Source organism: Callithrix jacchus, chromosome 7 (assembly GCF_049354715.1).
Source record: "Callithrix jacchus isolate 240 chromosome 7, calJac240_pri, whole genome shotgun sequence".
NCBI classification, from domain to species: Eukaryota; Metazoa; Chordata; class Mammalia; order Primates; family Cebidae; genus Callithrix; species Callithrix jacchus.
In genome coordinates, this window is record NC_133508.1 from 106792892 (window position 1) to 106806544 (window position 13653).

The window sequence follows — 13653 nt, forward strand, 5'->3', positions numbered from 1 at the left end:
CACATATACACCAATGGAATATTATGCAGCAAGCAGAAATGATGAGTTCGTGTCATTTGTAGGGACATGGATGAATCTGTAGAACATCATTCTCAGCAAACTGACACAAGAACAGAAAATGAAATACTGCATATTCTCACTCATAGGCGGGTGATGAAAAATGAGAACACATGGACACAGGGAGGGGAGTATTAAACACTGGGGTCTATTGGGGGGAAAAGGGGAGGGCCAGCGGGTGGGGGGGAGCTGGGGAGGGATAGCCTGGGGAGAAATGCCAAATGTGGGTGAAGGGGAGAAAGGAAGCAAAACACACTGCCATGTGTGTACCTATGCAACTGTCTTGCATGTTCTGCACATGTACCCCAAAACCTAAAATGCAATAAAAATTTAAAAAAAAAGAGCCTGCAATTTCTTAATATAATAACACAATATAAAATTAGGAAATCTCTAGCATGCTTTAACTATGTAATATCCATTTTAGAATGAGTAAGAAACATTTAAAATTTTTATATACCTATAAAATCACCTAGAGATGGCAGAGACTTTCTCAGTATATTTTTATACAGTAATGTGGTGGTGAAGTTATCTATGTAGTTTTTAAAGATGTATTTCATTCTTGACTAGTCTTTTTACTCAGGTTTCATCAAGATGAACTTTCTGATGAAGTATTGGCATGATAAATTTAGTCTGAAGTTCTTGTGAGACAGAATTGCTAATTTGTTGTAACACCACACAGAACAAGATCTTGTGAAATAATCTGTTTTTGTAAAATTTGTGGTGTGAGAAAAATTTTTAAAGCTATTATGAATTTCCATCATGCTTAAAAATTTATAATACAAAAAAGGATGAAGGATAGTCAAACATTTTGAAGAATAAGATGAGGCTCCTTGGTCTCCCTAGGTACCAATACTGATTATAAAGCTTGAGTAATCAGGACAGCTTTTTTAGTTTTCCCAATTTGCATAGAATATAAAGAACAAATTGCATATCCCAAAAATAAACCAATGAACTGATATATGATACACTATGCAGTGGTGCAAGCACTCATTCCATGGAGAAGAAAGTAGAAAAGAAAAATTAATCCCTACCTCACGCCATACAGAGAATCAATTTCAGATGGTTTAGAGTCTGAAAGGTAAAACATTAAAATGATAAAGCTTTTGGAATACAATATAGAAAAATGTATTCATAACCTGGGATGGGGATATTAAAGATTTTTTCAACTAGATACAAGCACATCCCATAAAGAAAAATATTGATAACATTATCAATTAAAGCTTCTTTTCACAAAAATACACCATATGAAAATTGAAAGCCAAAGAAGTTATACAACTGGCAGAGGATTTGAATCAAGGCTACACATAAAGACACAGATATACAAATCAAGAAAACCCAATGAAAATTAGTGAAATATATAAATAAGCAATTCATATTGGAAATGTGAGTGGCAAATAAACCTATTAAAAGGTGCTCAACCTCATAAGCAAACAAATGTGAATGTGAAACTTAATAAAGTATCATTTCTCAACCCTTAGACCCCTGGGCAACATGAAAATATTTGATAATACCAAGTATTGCCAGGGTGTGAACCAACCAAAACTCTTACAAATCCTAATAAAACTGTAAGCCATGCAAAAAACAATTTAGCATTGACTATATTATATCCTAAAGCATAAATCCACTCCTAGGTGATACATAAACTAGAAATATTCTTATATACATTCATAAAGAGATATAAACAAACATGTTCCCAACAGCATTACTTATAATAGTAAAAACTGTCATCAGAATGTGAATATGATGAGTTTATACAATTAACTATTATGCCACATTAAAAATCAGTCAACCAGAGTGACATACATGAAGATGAATCATTCTCATTTACATAATGTTGCTATTTTTTTAAAGCAAAAGCAAGTTGCAAATGAATGCATACTGTATTATTTACATGAGGTTTAACTATGCTAAGCAATACAAAAAATATTGTTAGTAGTTAAAAGTGTATAAAATGCACAAATGTTCAAATGTACAAATAAATATAAAATTTAGAAATGAGATTACCTTTTGTGTATAGGGGAAGGGGGTGGACAGAGATAGAGGTATGGGAGAGGAGGCTTCAGTCATATCCATAATGCTTTCTCAGTGGGCATGATGGGTATATCAGTGTTCATTGTATTTTTTCATCTTAAACAGGCAAATTACTGTTTAAAAAATAATTATCCAAATGAATTGAAATCCACAATAAAGAAGACTTTTCTTTAGCTAGAACAGATTGTTAATTTGAGAGGTCAATTTCATAGTAAAAGCCCTCTAAAAAGTTTGTTTGAAGAAAAATCTTAATGACCTACCTCTATTTTCTATTCAGAACCTCCACCAGGCTTTTCAAAAACTAACAACAAAGCATCACTCTCTACCCTTATGGCACCCCACTCACACTGATTCTGTCTTACTAAGCTCTACTGTCTCTGAGATTTTCGGACCTTCATCTTCATAAATAAAAATTTTGTAATGTTTTCTATGTTCCCAATTACCAGAATCTAATTAAACCCATCCTATTAAGGTATTAACAACTCAAAACTAAAAGTTTTGAGTCTCTATAAGTAGTTTGATTTTAACGAGTAATTGCCAAAGAGAATATCTTTTAAGACAAGGGTAACATTTTAGGCATCCAAAGAGAAATATTAGAAGATATTTGACATCTTTTTGTTTAGTATCATCACATGAGTTTTATTTTCAAATAAGGTTAGCCTTACTTATCCTAAGAACCATTATCATTTCAAAGATTTTAGTAGCGTGTTGTTCAAAGAAGTTGATTAACAGCTTGCAACATTTTATAGCCTTAATGTCTAACCATTTATAGATGTAATATCAACAGCAAATCTGTTAAAACTGCCTTGATCTAATTTTTTAAATGGTGATCGTTTTTAGTGTTGGACCTCTGCTTGAACAGCATCCAAAGGGTATTTAGCATTCATCTTTCTCCAATTTTTAGAAAGTCATCTGCATTTCCAGAGGGTTGATGACAAGGCAGCTTGTAGTTTAAAGACAGTACCTGCATTTACATTTCAATAGTTCCAAATTCTATGAAACCATTGTAATCTCTTCAATATGTCTCATTGTTTAAATAGTAAAGGTGGCCAGATTTTGTTAGATTCAAAAATCTTACAAATAAAATGGAGCCATTGTATTCAAAGCTTATTCTAAAAAGAATACCTTCTCCTACTTTTTAGTGCTGTAATCATGTTTGTTAAAACCCATAGCCATTAGGTGAACATCTGAAAATATTTAAAATATTTTATCCATTTGATCTTTATGGTCCCAAATCAAGATTCTGGCACAAAATAAAGGGGAAAGGAAGACACGTAATTTGAAATGTGTTATATCAGCACCATCAGTTTTTAATTTGGGATTCCAAAAATTATATTTTTCTCCATTGGAAAGGAATATGTTTGTTTTCACTTAGTAAACTACTGCCACTTATCACACAGAAGGTAACTTCATTGTATGCTACCTGTTTGCAAGGCTCTGCGGTTACTCATAATTGGCTGTGATTTTAAACAGAAGAATTTTTGTCAAATATTTTGATACAAAAGAATGAAGTCGGAAGTGAAAATAAGAAATTTTGGGTTCAAGTGCAGGGCAACTAGATACCCTTATGAGATGAGCCTTTAAGCACTTTCTATAAGTGTGAATTAGATTATCCATCACCCAGATTTAGGAAATGATTAAATGAAAGAATATATGTGAAAGTACTGTGTTGATTGCATTCAAAAGAACTGGAAACCCTTATAGAACTGCTATAATTGTGTAATTGTTGTGCTAGGTTATTTTGTCAATAGATTTTAAATCAGCCCCTAAAATATTTCATGTCATTCTATCCAGCTGAGACACTGAGATGTAGCAAAATGTTTACAAGGACAACATTGTAGGTGAAAAAAATAGAGCACAACAGTGGTCAATTCAAAAAATTCTTTTAACAATTTTATTCCATTTCCTTGCCATTTTTCAGAACCTTTTCTTTTGGTGTTTTGTAATACTATAAAAAATGATCTGGGTTTTCAAAACCTACTCCTCTTCCTTTCTATATGCAGATGATGTGAAGCACTGGCAAGGTGTCCTTAAAAGTCAGCCCACCTCCATGGCACACATAAAGTGGGCAATAATCCCTGTCTATGTCCTCTGCACATTAAATGCCAGTCTCTCAAGTCTCTTTCTAGACGATTTCTAGCAGCCAGGAAAGATGTCTTTTGACCTTGAAGACTTTGGCATTCCAAAGCTAAGAATACAATTATGTGTGTTTTCTCTTTTGGTAAACTGCAAGCTTACATACACCTCAGAGTGGCATTTGAATGCTGTGTTCAGTCTTGACTGTGTTCGAGATTAGAGAACTAAAGACAAAATTGTTTATCTTGTAATAAAGAAACAAAAACCACATAGCCTATATTCCACAAAAGAATGCAAGCATAATATATCAATTTTTAATTCATCGGATGTGTGTGGAGAATAAAAGTGTAAATATAGGCCGGGCACGGTGGCCCACGCCTGTAATCCCAGCACTTTGGGAAGCTGAGGCAGGTGGATCACCTGAGGTCAGGAGTTCGAGATCAGCCTGGGCAACATGGTGACTCCCCACCCCACTGAAAATACAAAAAATTAGCCGGATGTGGTGGTGCGCGCCTGTAATCCTAACTACTCGGGAGGCTGAGGCCAGAGAATCGCTTGAACCCGGGAAGTGAAGGTTGCGGTGAGCGAGATTGCACCATTGCACTGGGCAACAAGAGAGAAACTCCGGCTCAAAAAAAAAAAAAAATCAGTGTAAATAGTATTAGTTTCATCAGCATATCTTGCTGCTTATGACACTTTAGAGAAGCGTATGAGAAGAAAGTGTGTGTGCCTTTATTTAAGAGAGTATATGAGTGAGTGTGTGTGTGTGTCAGTCAGAGACAGAGAATGTTCATGGCAGGAGGAGGGGCGGTGAATAGATGAAGGGAAGTTGGGAAACCCCTTCTCTTTTTGTGCACTTCCAGGGTAGTCGCCGCAACCCCAGAATGAGGAGACGACTTGAGAGCAAGCACAAGGGTCGCTGCCATAACTGATGAGAAGCGAACTGACGCACAAGCAGAGACTTTTCTCCTTGGCAGTCAACAACCTGCAGCAGGCAAGGCGGGCGGGGGAGGAAACCCCGAGGAGGCGCTCCCGGCCGCCTCTTTGCTGAGATAGCAGGAGCAGCTGCCTGAGGAGCCGCGAGCGCAGCCTCACTGAGCTGGTGCGGGTGCAGGCGCGCGCGTGAGGGCGCGCAGGCCGGGAGCCGCTTCTGCCGCCCAGGCGGCCGCGCTGCAGGACACCGCGCCGCGCCGCGCTGCCGGAGCGCCTGGGGCTGGCCCGCGAGCGGGAGGAGCCCGCGGCCGCGCTCAGCCCGGCGCTGAGATTCGTGCCACATGCCTCAAACAACAAGGGAGACAAGAGGAACCCTGAGAGCTCGGCTCCTCGTCCGGTTCTCGAGGAGCAGCCTGTGGTGACTGAGCCGGGAGAAGGCTAGCGTTTCTATTCTCCGCCGGACTGGGATTTTTCTTCTCATAATTTGGGGGAGCCCGAGTAGAGGTCAGAGGGGCGAGGACCTCAAAAAGGGGCCGAGGGCTGTGAACATGGTTACCCCCTCCTATCACTGGAAAATCTCCTTGACATTTTTCACACTTTGAAGCAGCTGCAGCTGGTTTCGTCGGAAAAGGGGTTGGGAAAAAAGAGAGGGGGCGGGGAGAGCGGGGAGACACAGCCAAGAGCCACGAGCAGCGCCTCCTCGCCTGCCAATCCTGGCACCTGTGCGCCGAGCCCCTGCACCGAGGAAGACCCCACTCCGGGCGAACACCGGGCTTGAAGCTACGGACACCCAGCCCCTGTGCAGCGGGTTCTCGCCGGCGGGACCTGCAGCCGCCCACTCGGGCCACAGCCACAGCCGCCTGCAGCCGCGGAGCGCTCAGCCCCTCCAAGACGCCCGCTGCGCCCTGGCCCCTGGGGATCCTCGCCCGGCACAGGCGCGGTCACCGGCAGGGGTTGTTACGGAGTTGGGTGCAGGATTCGCCTTTCCTGATCGTCTCTTCTCCGCCCAGGATTTATTGTCTGTGGAGCCTTTGGGGGGTGGGGTGGGAGCTGCGCCTCCGCCACCGCCGCCGCCGCCGCCGCGGTCGCTAGCGCGGCGCGCAGGGCAGGCAGAGGCTGGGGAGTGGACGCGCTCCTGCCTCCCCAGCTGGCGCTTCGGGCTTCCCCTCGGACGCTTCCCGCGGGAACCTCTCCAGCCGTCCACCTGAAGGGCACCGGCATCATGGTCTAACGTGGCACCTTCCGGATTCCCCTCAGTCTCCTGTTCTTCCTACCTTCTACTCCCCTCCTCTCCTCCTTCGAGGACCCTGGCGCCCACTCCACTGCGGACACCTGAACACTTAAGGAATAACCGTTGGCAGCTGCACCGCTACGCTCTCCGGAACCTCATGGGCAGTTTCTCCCGCCGGCGATGTGAGTAGGGCACGCTAGTTCCGCTTCGGAGGGTGCTGCGGGGGCCCAGCCGCGTGCGGCCGCAGCGACTGTAGGCGCGCGAGGTGTGGGACCTCAGAGGCCGGCCGGGGGCGGGGGCTGGCAGGGCGGGAGGCTTCGACGCTCGCGGGGAGCTGCTCGTGCGGTGGCCTGCGGAGGCGGCGATGATGTGGTAGGTTGCAGAGCATTTGGAAATTGGGTGCTAACTGGGCGGGTGCATGGGAGCACCGAGTAGATTGAGCTGGCAAGAGACCTTAAAGGGTTACATACTGCGAAAAGGAAAGGTAAATGTTGGGCGCTGGTGCTGGGACCATAGGTTCAGCTGAAATTAGGTTTAGCTCCTCGTTATTATCTTGGATATCTCCAGTCAGCTTTTTTTCCCAGAGGTGTCTGAGGGATGAAGCGCGTGTTTGGTCGTGATACACTCATACTCACACTCACACACACTTGTGGCAGGACGCACTTGTCTCTTTATCTTGGAAGGTGTTGTGTCAATGTCTTGTTGTCTGTTTGAAAAAAATAGAATTAGAAGATTTTTTTAAATCATTGGATTAAAGGGGAAGGGTGGGGTTTGGGGGGATGGAGGGGACTAAGGAGCATGAAAGACCGGAGGAGGAAAAGAAGTGGGGGAGCGCGTTCCCTGGGAGTCAGGAAGAACCTTGCCTCCCTCCCCATCAGCTAGACAACTCCTGCCCACACATCTCCTTTGTGTGGCACGAGAAGCTGGTGAACCTGCCTATTCCCAATCCAGCCCTGGATCCCCTTGAGGATCTTGCGTCCTCCTCTCCGAGTTATTAAGGATGCAGGACGTGTTTTGGATCCTACGTGGAAGGAGGGAGGGAAGCACATTAGCATTAAGGTAATTTTGGCACCCCGGCTCTCGGCGGGCTATTAGATTGGCTACCGGTGGTCTTTAGTCTTACTGTTTGCAGTCAAGAATGGGGGCGGGGGTTGGGGGACTGTACAGATTGCCTTTTAAAATAGTGTGACTTCGTAATAACGGAGATGGCTGCAAGATTGCTTCCTTACACTACTTCTCGGCCATCAGGGCTGAATAAAGGACCCGCCTCCGCCCTCTCCTCCCACTCTTCCCTGTCTGTCTCTTCCCCATCAAGTCACAAAGCTAGCGGGTTGGGCGAGAGGGTGCAGCGCGAGGCAGGAAAAAGAAGAGGTCACTTTCCCAACTCCCGGGAATCAGCTTCAGAAAGGAACCATCTGCAACTCCCACGTTCCTTTCGAAGTTCTCCTTCAAAGGAAATTATTTTTTAAAAAAAAATAAAGCGATGGGGGTGGGGACCAGTAAGACACAGGGGTCCTCTACCTGCTCTTTTTGATTACTTTTCCAATACTCTTTCAACATATCGAATTTACCTGCAGTGGTAACCGGGTCAGCAGGTAAATAAATTTGTATCTGTATATGTCTAAATGTGGCTCTCCTGATGGATGAAAAGCAATTTTATGTGAGCATATTCTAACCTGAGCGAAATTTCTAAGCACAATAGAGATTTTTATAGCGTGGGCGAGAAGAGTGCATTCCAGCGAAAGCAGGACACGTGATCCCTCCAACGGGAGAGATACAGTATTAGGAACTCGATTTTCTTTGTTCCAGCCTGAGCCTATGCGATGCTCAGCATCCCGATTGCTTAAGTCCTCCTATAAAAGGGGAAAAAATAATAAAGTTGATCGGAGGCGAAATAGAGGGAAAATAAGCACAGGTAGATATGCGTGAACGGTTTGAAAGCTTCGCCTCTGCCTTTTTTTTAACTGCCCACACTTCACCGCCACCCCTTGCTCCAGCCAACCCCCTATATTGAAATGAGGCATTTCTTCTGGGAGATTCGGTGGAAAAGTTCTCCAGCCCCTGCACACGTGGGTTCCCCAGCACTTCAGAACCTGCTGTGATTCGCAACAGATTACACCACCTCCCCAGTCCAAGTGTCACGCCTCCATCCAGGTTTCCTTGAGTTGGCTTCCTGGACTCTAAGGGAACTACCACGATATATATATATATTTATATTTATAAAAGACAGTAAAGCAGTGACGTCTTTGCATTTTAGAAATCATTGATTGCACAGGGGGAAAAAATGGGAAAGTAGGGATGTAGGAATGATTTTATTTTTCCTTAAGAGTCAAAGGACTAAAATATACTGGAAGTGTGTTTGGTGATTACGTTTGAACTCCTGAGGTGTCTCAGGCCTGTGAAAAATGTCCTGAGGTCAGAATATTTATTGATTTAGTAGAGATATGACTTGTTTACAACCCAACATTTAGAGTTACCTGACTTGGAGATTTCTTATTTCATTTTCACTGAATGTTTTATAATCCATCTTACTAGGCTAAAGTTTTAAAAAGGTGGATTATTTATATTTATGCTGCATTGCATCATACCAATATGTAATAATAAGGAAAACAGTCAATTTTCATAAATATTATGAGGTGAGAATTCTTTATACATTTTTAAGAAAAAAAAATTGACTATCCAAGAAAAAATGTGTACTTACCATGGTAACACTTTCTTCATCACTTGTGACTGCACATATGTGGCTTCAGAATTAGAAACAACTTCATAAAGAAGACTGGTCCAATTGCAGGAGCCATGTTTTATTCAGAATTTTAGTGCAGCTTTGGGCTGACATTATCATTTTCTCAGTTAAATTCTTATTCCACTTTGTTTTATAAGCTTTTAATTTTTCTAGTTCTTTTATAAAATACTGAACATAAGCTTAAAGTGTTTTTGTGTGTCTGCATTTTTGTTTGCTTTGGATTTCAGTAATTTATGAAGATGTAAATTAACATGTATTTTATTGCATATGAAAGTAATAAACTATATTATCTACATGATGTTCATTCCATGAGGTGCTTCCAGATCTCTCATATCAGTACATAGTACATGATGAAATACTTGATATAAAAACCTGGTCTTGTTAATCACAACTTTAAAATATTCATTTTTTAGAACAGGTAAAATATTGATATTGGCTTTTAATTGATGTATCAAAATTACACCTATACATACTAAAATTTTATTTTCTGAATGAATATAGCCCCCTATAAGAAGGACTCACAAATTCCATGATATTATAACTTCATTTCTTACCTAGTTAAACAGACTACACAAAGAATAACCAATTGTTGATAAATTTTCCTCTTAATTATTTATGGATTCTTTTTGTTTGCATAAATTATTTCATAGTTTTTTTGAAAAAAAAAATTTATTTCAAACATATATGCTGTTGAACAAAACAGTTATCATAGCCGCACTATCATCGAAAGACATTATTTGGTGTATTTTGTGTCTCTAGAAACAAGGCTGCTTTGCAGAGTATCATCCACATTCTTTTTTGGAACCATGTAAATTTGCAGATGACTTTGGGGGAATGTTAATTCAAATCTGTGACATAGAACAGACTTTTTGTTTATGACAGGCTGACTTACCATTAAGTAATTTCTATTGCCAAGGAACAATATCATTGGAGATGACTCTAGGCTCTTTGGAGAACCTTGAAGTTTTCACTCTGAATTTCTTTAGTTTAGTAGTCGACATCCATCTTCAATAGAGACGCTTCAGTGTTACAACATTAAAAATATATAATTTTAATAAAAAGACAGCAATTTGAACCTATGATGTAGCAAATTATATTCTGAGGAAACAAAAAGCAAAAAGGAGATTCATAGACAGGCTTTACATATGTTTTAAAAAACTGATTTGTGAATTGTCAATAAAAACTCAAAATGAAAAGTGGCACTATAAATCAACAATGTTTGGATGACGGTTGCCACAAATGAATAGTATATTTTCTTTATGTGGCTTTTAACCATGTTATTTATGTGACTCAGGTTTGACTCATTAGAAATAATTGTATATTTATAGAAACGACTGTAGAGTGTTACCCTGAGATAGTGAAAGATGAGTAAGAAAAACTTAGGTACATCCAGAACTCATATGTAATCTTAGGTAATAAGCTTCTTTTAACAAGATAAAATAGAGGTGGCAATAATTACTATTTTATAACTGTAGGACATACCAAATATGACAAAGAGGTACATGAAATAAATGTGGTTTGAAAATTTTAGAAGAGTGAAGTATAAACTTTTTTGTACAGATTAGTTTTTCTATAGTAATGGGTGTGTGTATGTGTGTGTGGTTGTGTTTAGTGATAGCATAGTATAATTATGTATTTTATACAATGGTATGATTAAAAGCATACTATTTAAATAAATATATATATTTCCTATCTCAGAATACAGTGAATATGCTCAGAAATCCATGAGCATCACTTGTCATGTTGCTTCCTTGACCATAGTACCTGAACTGTAATCATAATTATAAGTTACCACTTGCTAAACTCCTACCATGAGTCAGGTGCCTTACTTCAAAATAATCCTATAGGAAGCATGATTATCACCATTTCAAAGATTAGAAAACTGATGCTCAAAGACAGCAACTGGCTAATCCATGCCACATGGAAAGTGATGGGCTAAGATTTAAGCATAGATTTGGCTTCAAAGATTTCATCTTTCTCCATTGTGTGCTCTCTCCTTCATGATATAAATTGAAGTTCAGTAAATAATTGATATCTGTAGATTACGGAAGTTGTTCCTGGTGTACAAAGAAAAATTAAGATTTTGAACCAGCTTTTCAAAGCTGCATATTTGGCAATAATACACCATAATGGTTTTTTTTTTTGCTATTATTTAACATAGGTATAGAAAATACTGTTGCTTATTATCTTGGAATAATTCATTCATGACAGAAATATTTAATAATCTAGTAGAATCTGTCTACAAAAATACATTATGGAAGTTTTCAATAAAGCAAATTTCGAGTCAATAGCTGTCACATCTATTTTGAAACTACGATGATACACTTGATAATTAAGCCTCTGGGGAGGCATCATATATGCTAATTAAATTATTAATAATAGAAACATTATCATTTGTCATTCAAAGACATGGGAAAAACGTTAAATACATTAATAACCCAAAGGATTTCCTGCGTACACTCATTCTCATTTTATTGTTCATTGTTTAATAAACTACTTAAAATCTCTATACAAAATATTATTTTGCTTCAATCTCCATGAAAGGAATAGTCGTTGTCTGGATGAAGCATTGGAATGTCTAGTACCATTGACATGATCTGTTTAAATATTTTATCAGTGAAGTAGTTGTTTGTAGTGTTTAAAGAATTCATTTATAGGCTTCTTAAAGATGCAGTTTCTTCAGTTGTGCCTGGATGTTTTTGCTGTATATGAAGTTCAGTAGTTAAAAGCATATTTAACACCTGGGGATAGGTACGCCCAAGATAGTATCATAACAAATTGCTTCAGTTAAAAGCAGTTGAGCTGGAGGATACTTGTGTGTGTGTCAGATGAGGTGGCAGGGTGGGTCAGATGAGGGAGATACTTAACTTTTTTAGTACTCAAGAGGTAAAGTAGTATGAGAACAAGTGAGAAGCTATTGATTTAAATTATAGGAAAGAGGTAGCTGACCTTAAACTGATAGCATAAGTCTATCATTATCATGAAATTGTCATTGGTAAAAAGAAATGGTGCCAAGAAATACAGAAAAACAGAGCTAACAGAGGAAAATATGGGACAAACAGTTGGAAAAAAGCTGTTAGACAAATCACTGAGAAGCTACAGGATTTTATATTATTATATTGTAAAAGAAGGATACTCTGGTATAGTGGCAAAATACTTTATAGATGTTTGGCTGTATTTTCAAGTTATTCGGTAATGGAAGGAAAGGTAATAAATGAACCTTATTAAAATAGTGTCTAATTATTATGAAGACATTTGTTGCATGAAAAGGGTAAGTAATGGACAGAAAGCTTAAATATGCCAGCGAATTTAAAGAATTAACATGTCACAGATGGTGTAACTAAAACAATTAAAAATTGCAAATAATAGACTTCTTAAATACTAATTACTTAAGGGTACTGCATCAAAAGTATTAATCATTGTAGTTCTTACCACCATTAGGCACCTTGTAGAGCCATGTTGGATGGAGATATACCTTGGACCACATATTTTGAGTACTCATAAAATTAAAGTTACTCTCCAGTGTTATTCTGATCAGTGTAATTCAAGACATTAAAAAAAGTCTTCCCCATATCAAGTGTGATTAATTTCTTAAGACAATTATGAAAGCTATTGTAATTAAATCAGATACCTAGTTAAACTTAGAGTGAGTTTTAAATATTAGTGAAGTCCTTAGGGTGATATCATATTGTTGAACACTGGGCACACCACACACTTACACACACAGCTGTAATTGTTCTATTTGACAACACACATGCACACACACACATAGCTGTCATCTTACTATTTCAGGAGTTTACAACACTTCAGAGCTGGAAAGGAATTTAGAGGGTCTCATTTTATAAAAAGAAGAAACTGAGGCCCCACTGAGTTTACTTTCTTGCTGAGGGTCACCCAGCTGTTAATGGGAGAAATAGCAATAGAACCAGGTCTCATGGCTCCCACTGTCTGCCAGTAAAACCACACCCTTGGAACTATTGGAGTCTCTTAGACCCAAGCAAAGTAAAAGAGAGAAAGGAACTTTAATTCAGTAGATACAATTAATATAGCTAGTCAATTTGATGACACTATCCAAAAAGACATCTCTTTTCATTTAATTTTTGGCCTGAATTTCAATCTGAGTTTAATTTTTGGCCTGAATTATGCCCAGAGTTTTTATTTGGCTTAAGCGTTTTGGATAATTGCCTTATCCTCCACTTTGACTTGACTGTCTAGGCAGACTCCCATGCTATAAATTTAACATATATCAAGTATTCTATTTTTAAAAAGATATCTCTAAGAAATATGGAATTAATTTTTACTAATATTGAAGCATTTTAAATTTGGATTCTATATTCTTTCTTAAAATGCTAAAATTAATATGTTCTTTTTAAATTATTGATCTTTTTAGGATAATGCCAGCTAAATGAATGTTGGATGATGCAGAAATAATTCATTTTAAATAAATGACATATCATCTAAATTTGCTAATTTTATCAGGGGTCAACCAGTGAGTTTTCTTACCAAAAAACAAGAAGGATTTCAAGTGCCGTTAGGGCTTTCTATAAACTATTACTTTAAATATTGATTAGGAAAACATTCT

The 13653-nt window shown here is 39.1% G+C and overlaps 1 protein-coding gene across 30 annotated transcripts in view; it reads left to right on the forward strand.

Annotated features, from left to right (window-relative positions):
• The first annotated feature begins 5213 nt into the window (after positions 1-5213).
• Positions 5214-13653, forward strand: part of LRRC7 (leucine rich repeat containing 7) — a 597290-nt gene continuing 588850 nt past the window's right edge. For 13 of the 30 annotated variants that reach the window (XM_035251845.3, XM_078332215.1, XM_078332225.1 and 10 more), the window contains exon 1: positions 5214-6510. Coding sequence is in view for 24 of the 30 variants with exons in the window: in XM_035251840.3 (XP_035107731.3) it covers positions 6509-6510 (2 nt within the window). In the remaining 6 variants the exon portion in view is untranslated. Of the gene's footprint in view, positions 6813-7236; positions 7388-13653 lie in introns of those variants that run through there. The other 17 variants (XM_017974832.4, XM_035251846.3, XM_035251844.3 and 14 more) reach the window with 3 other exon arrangements.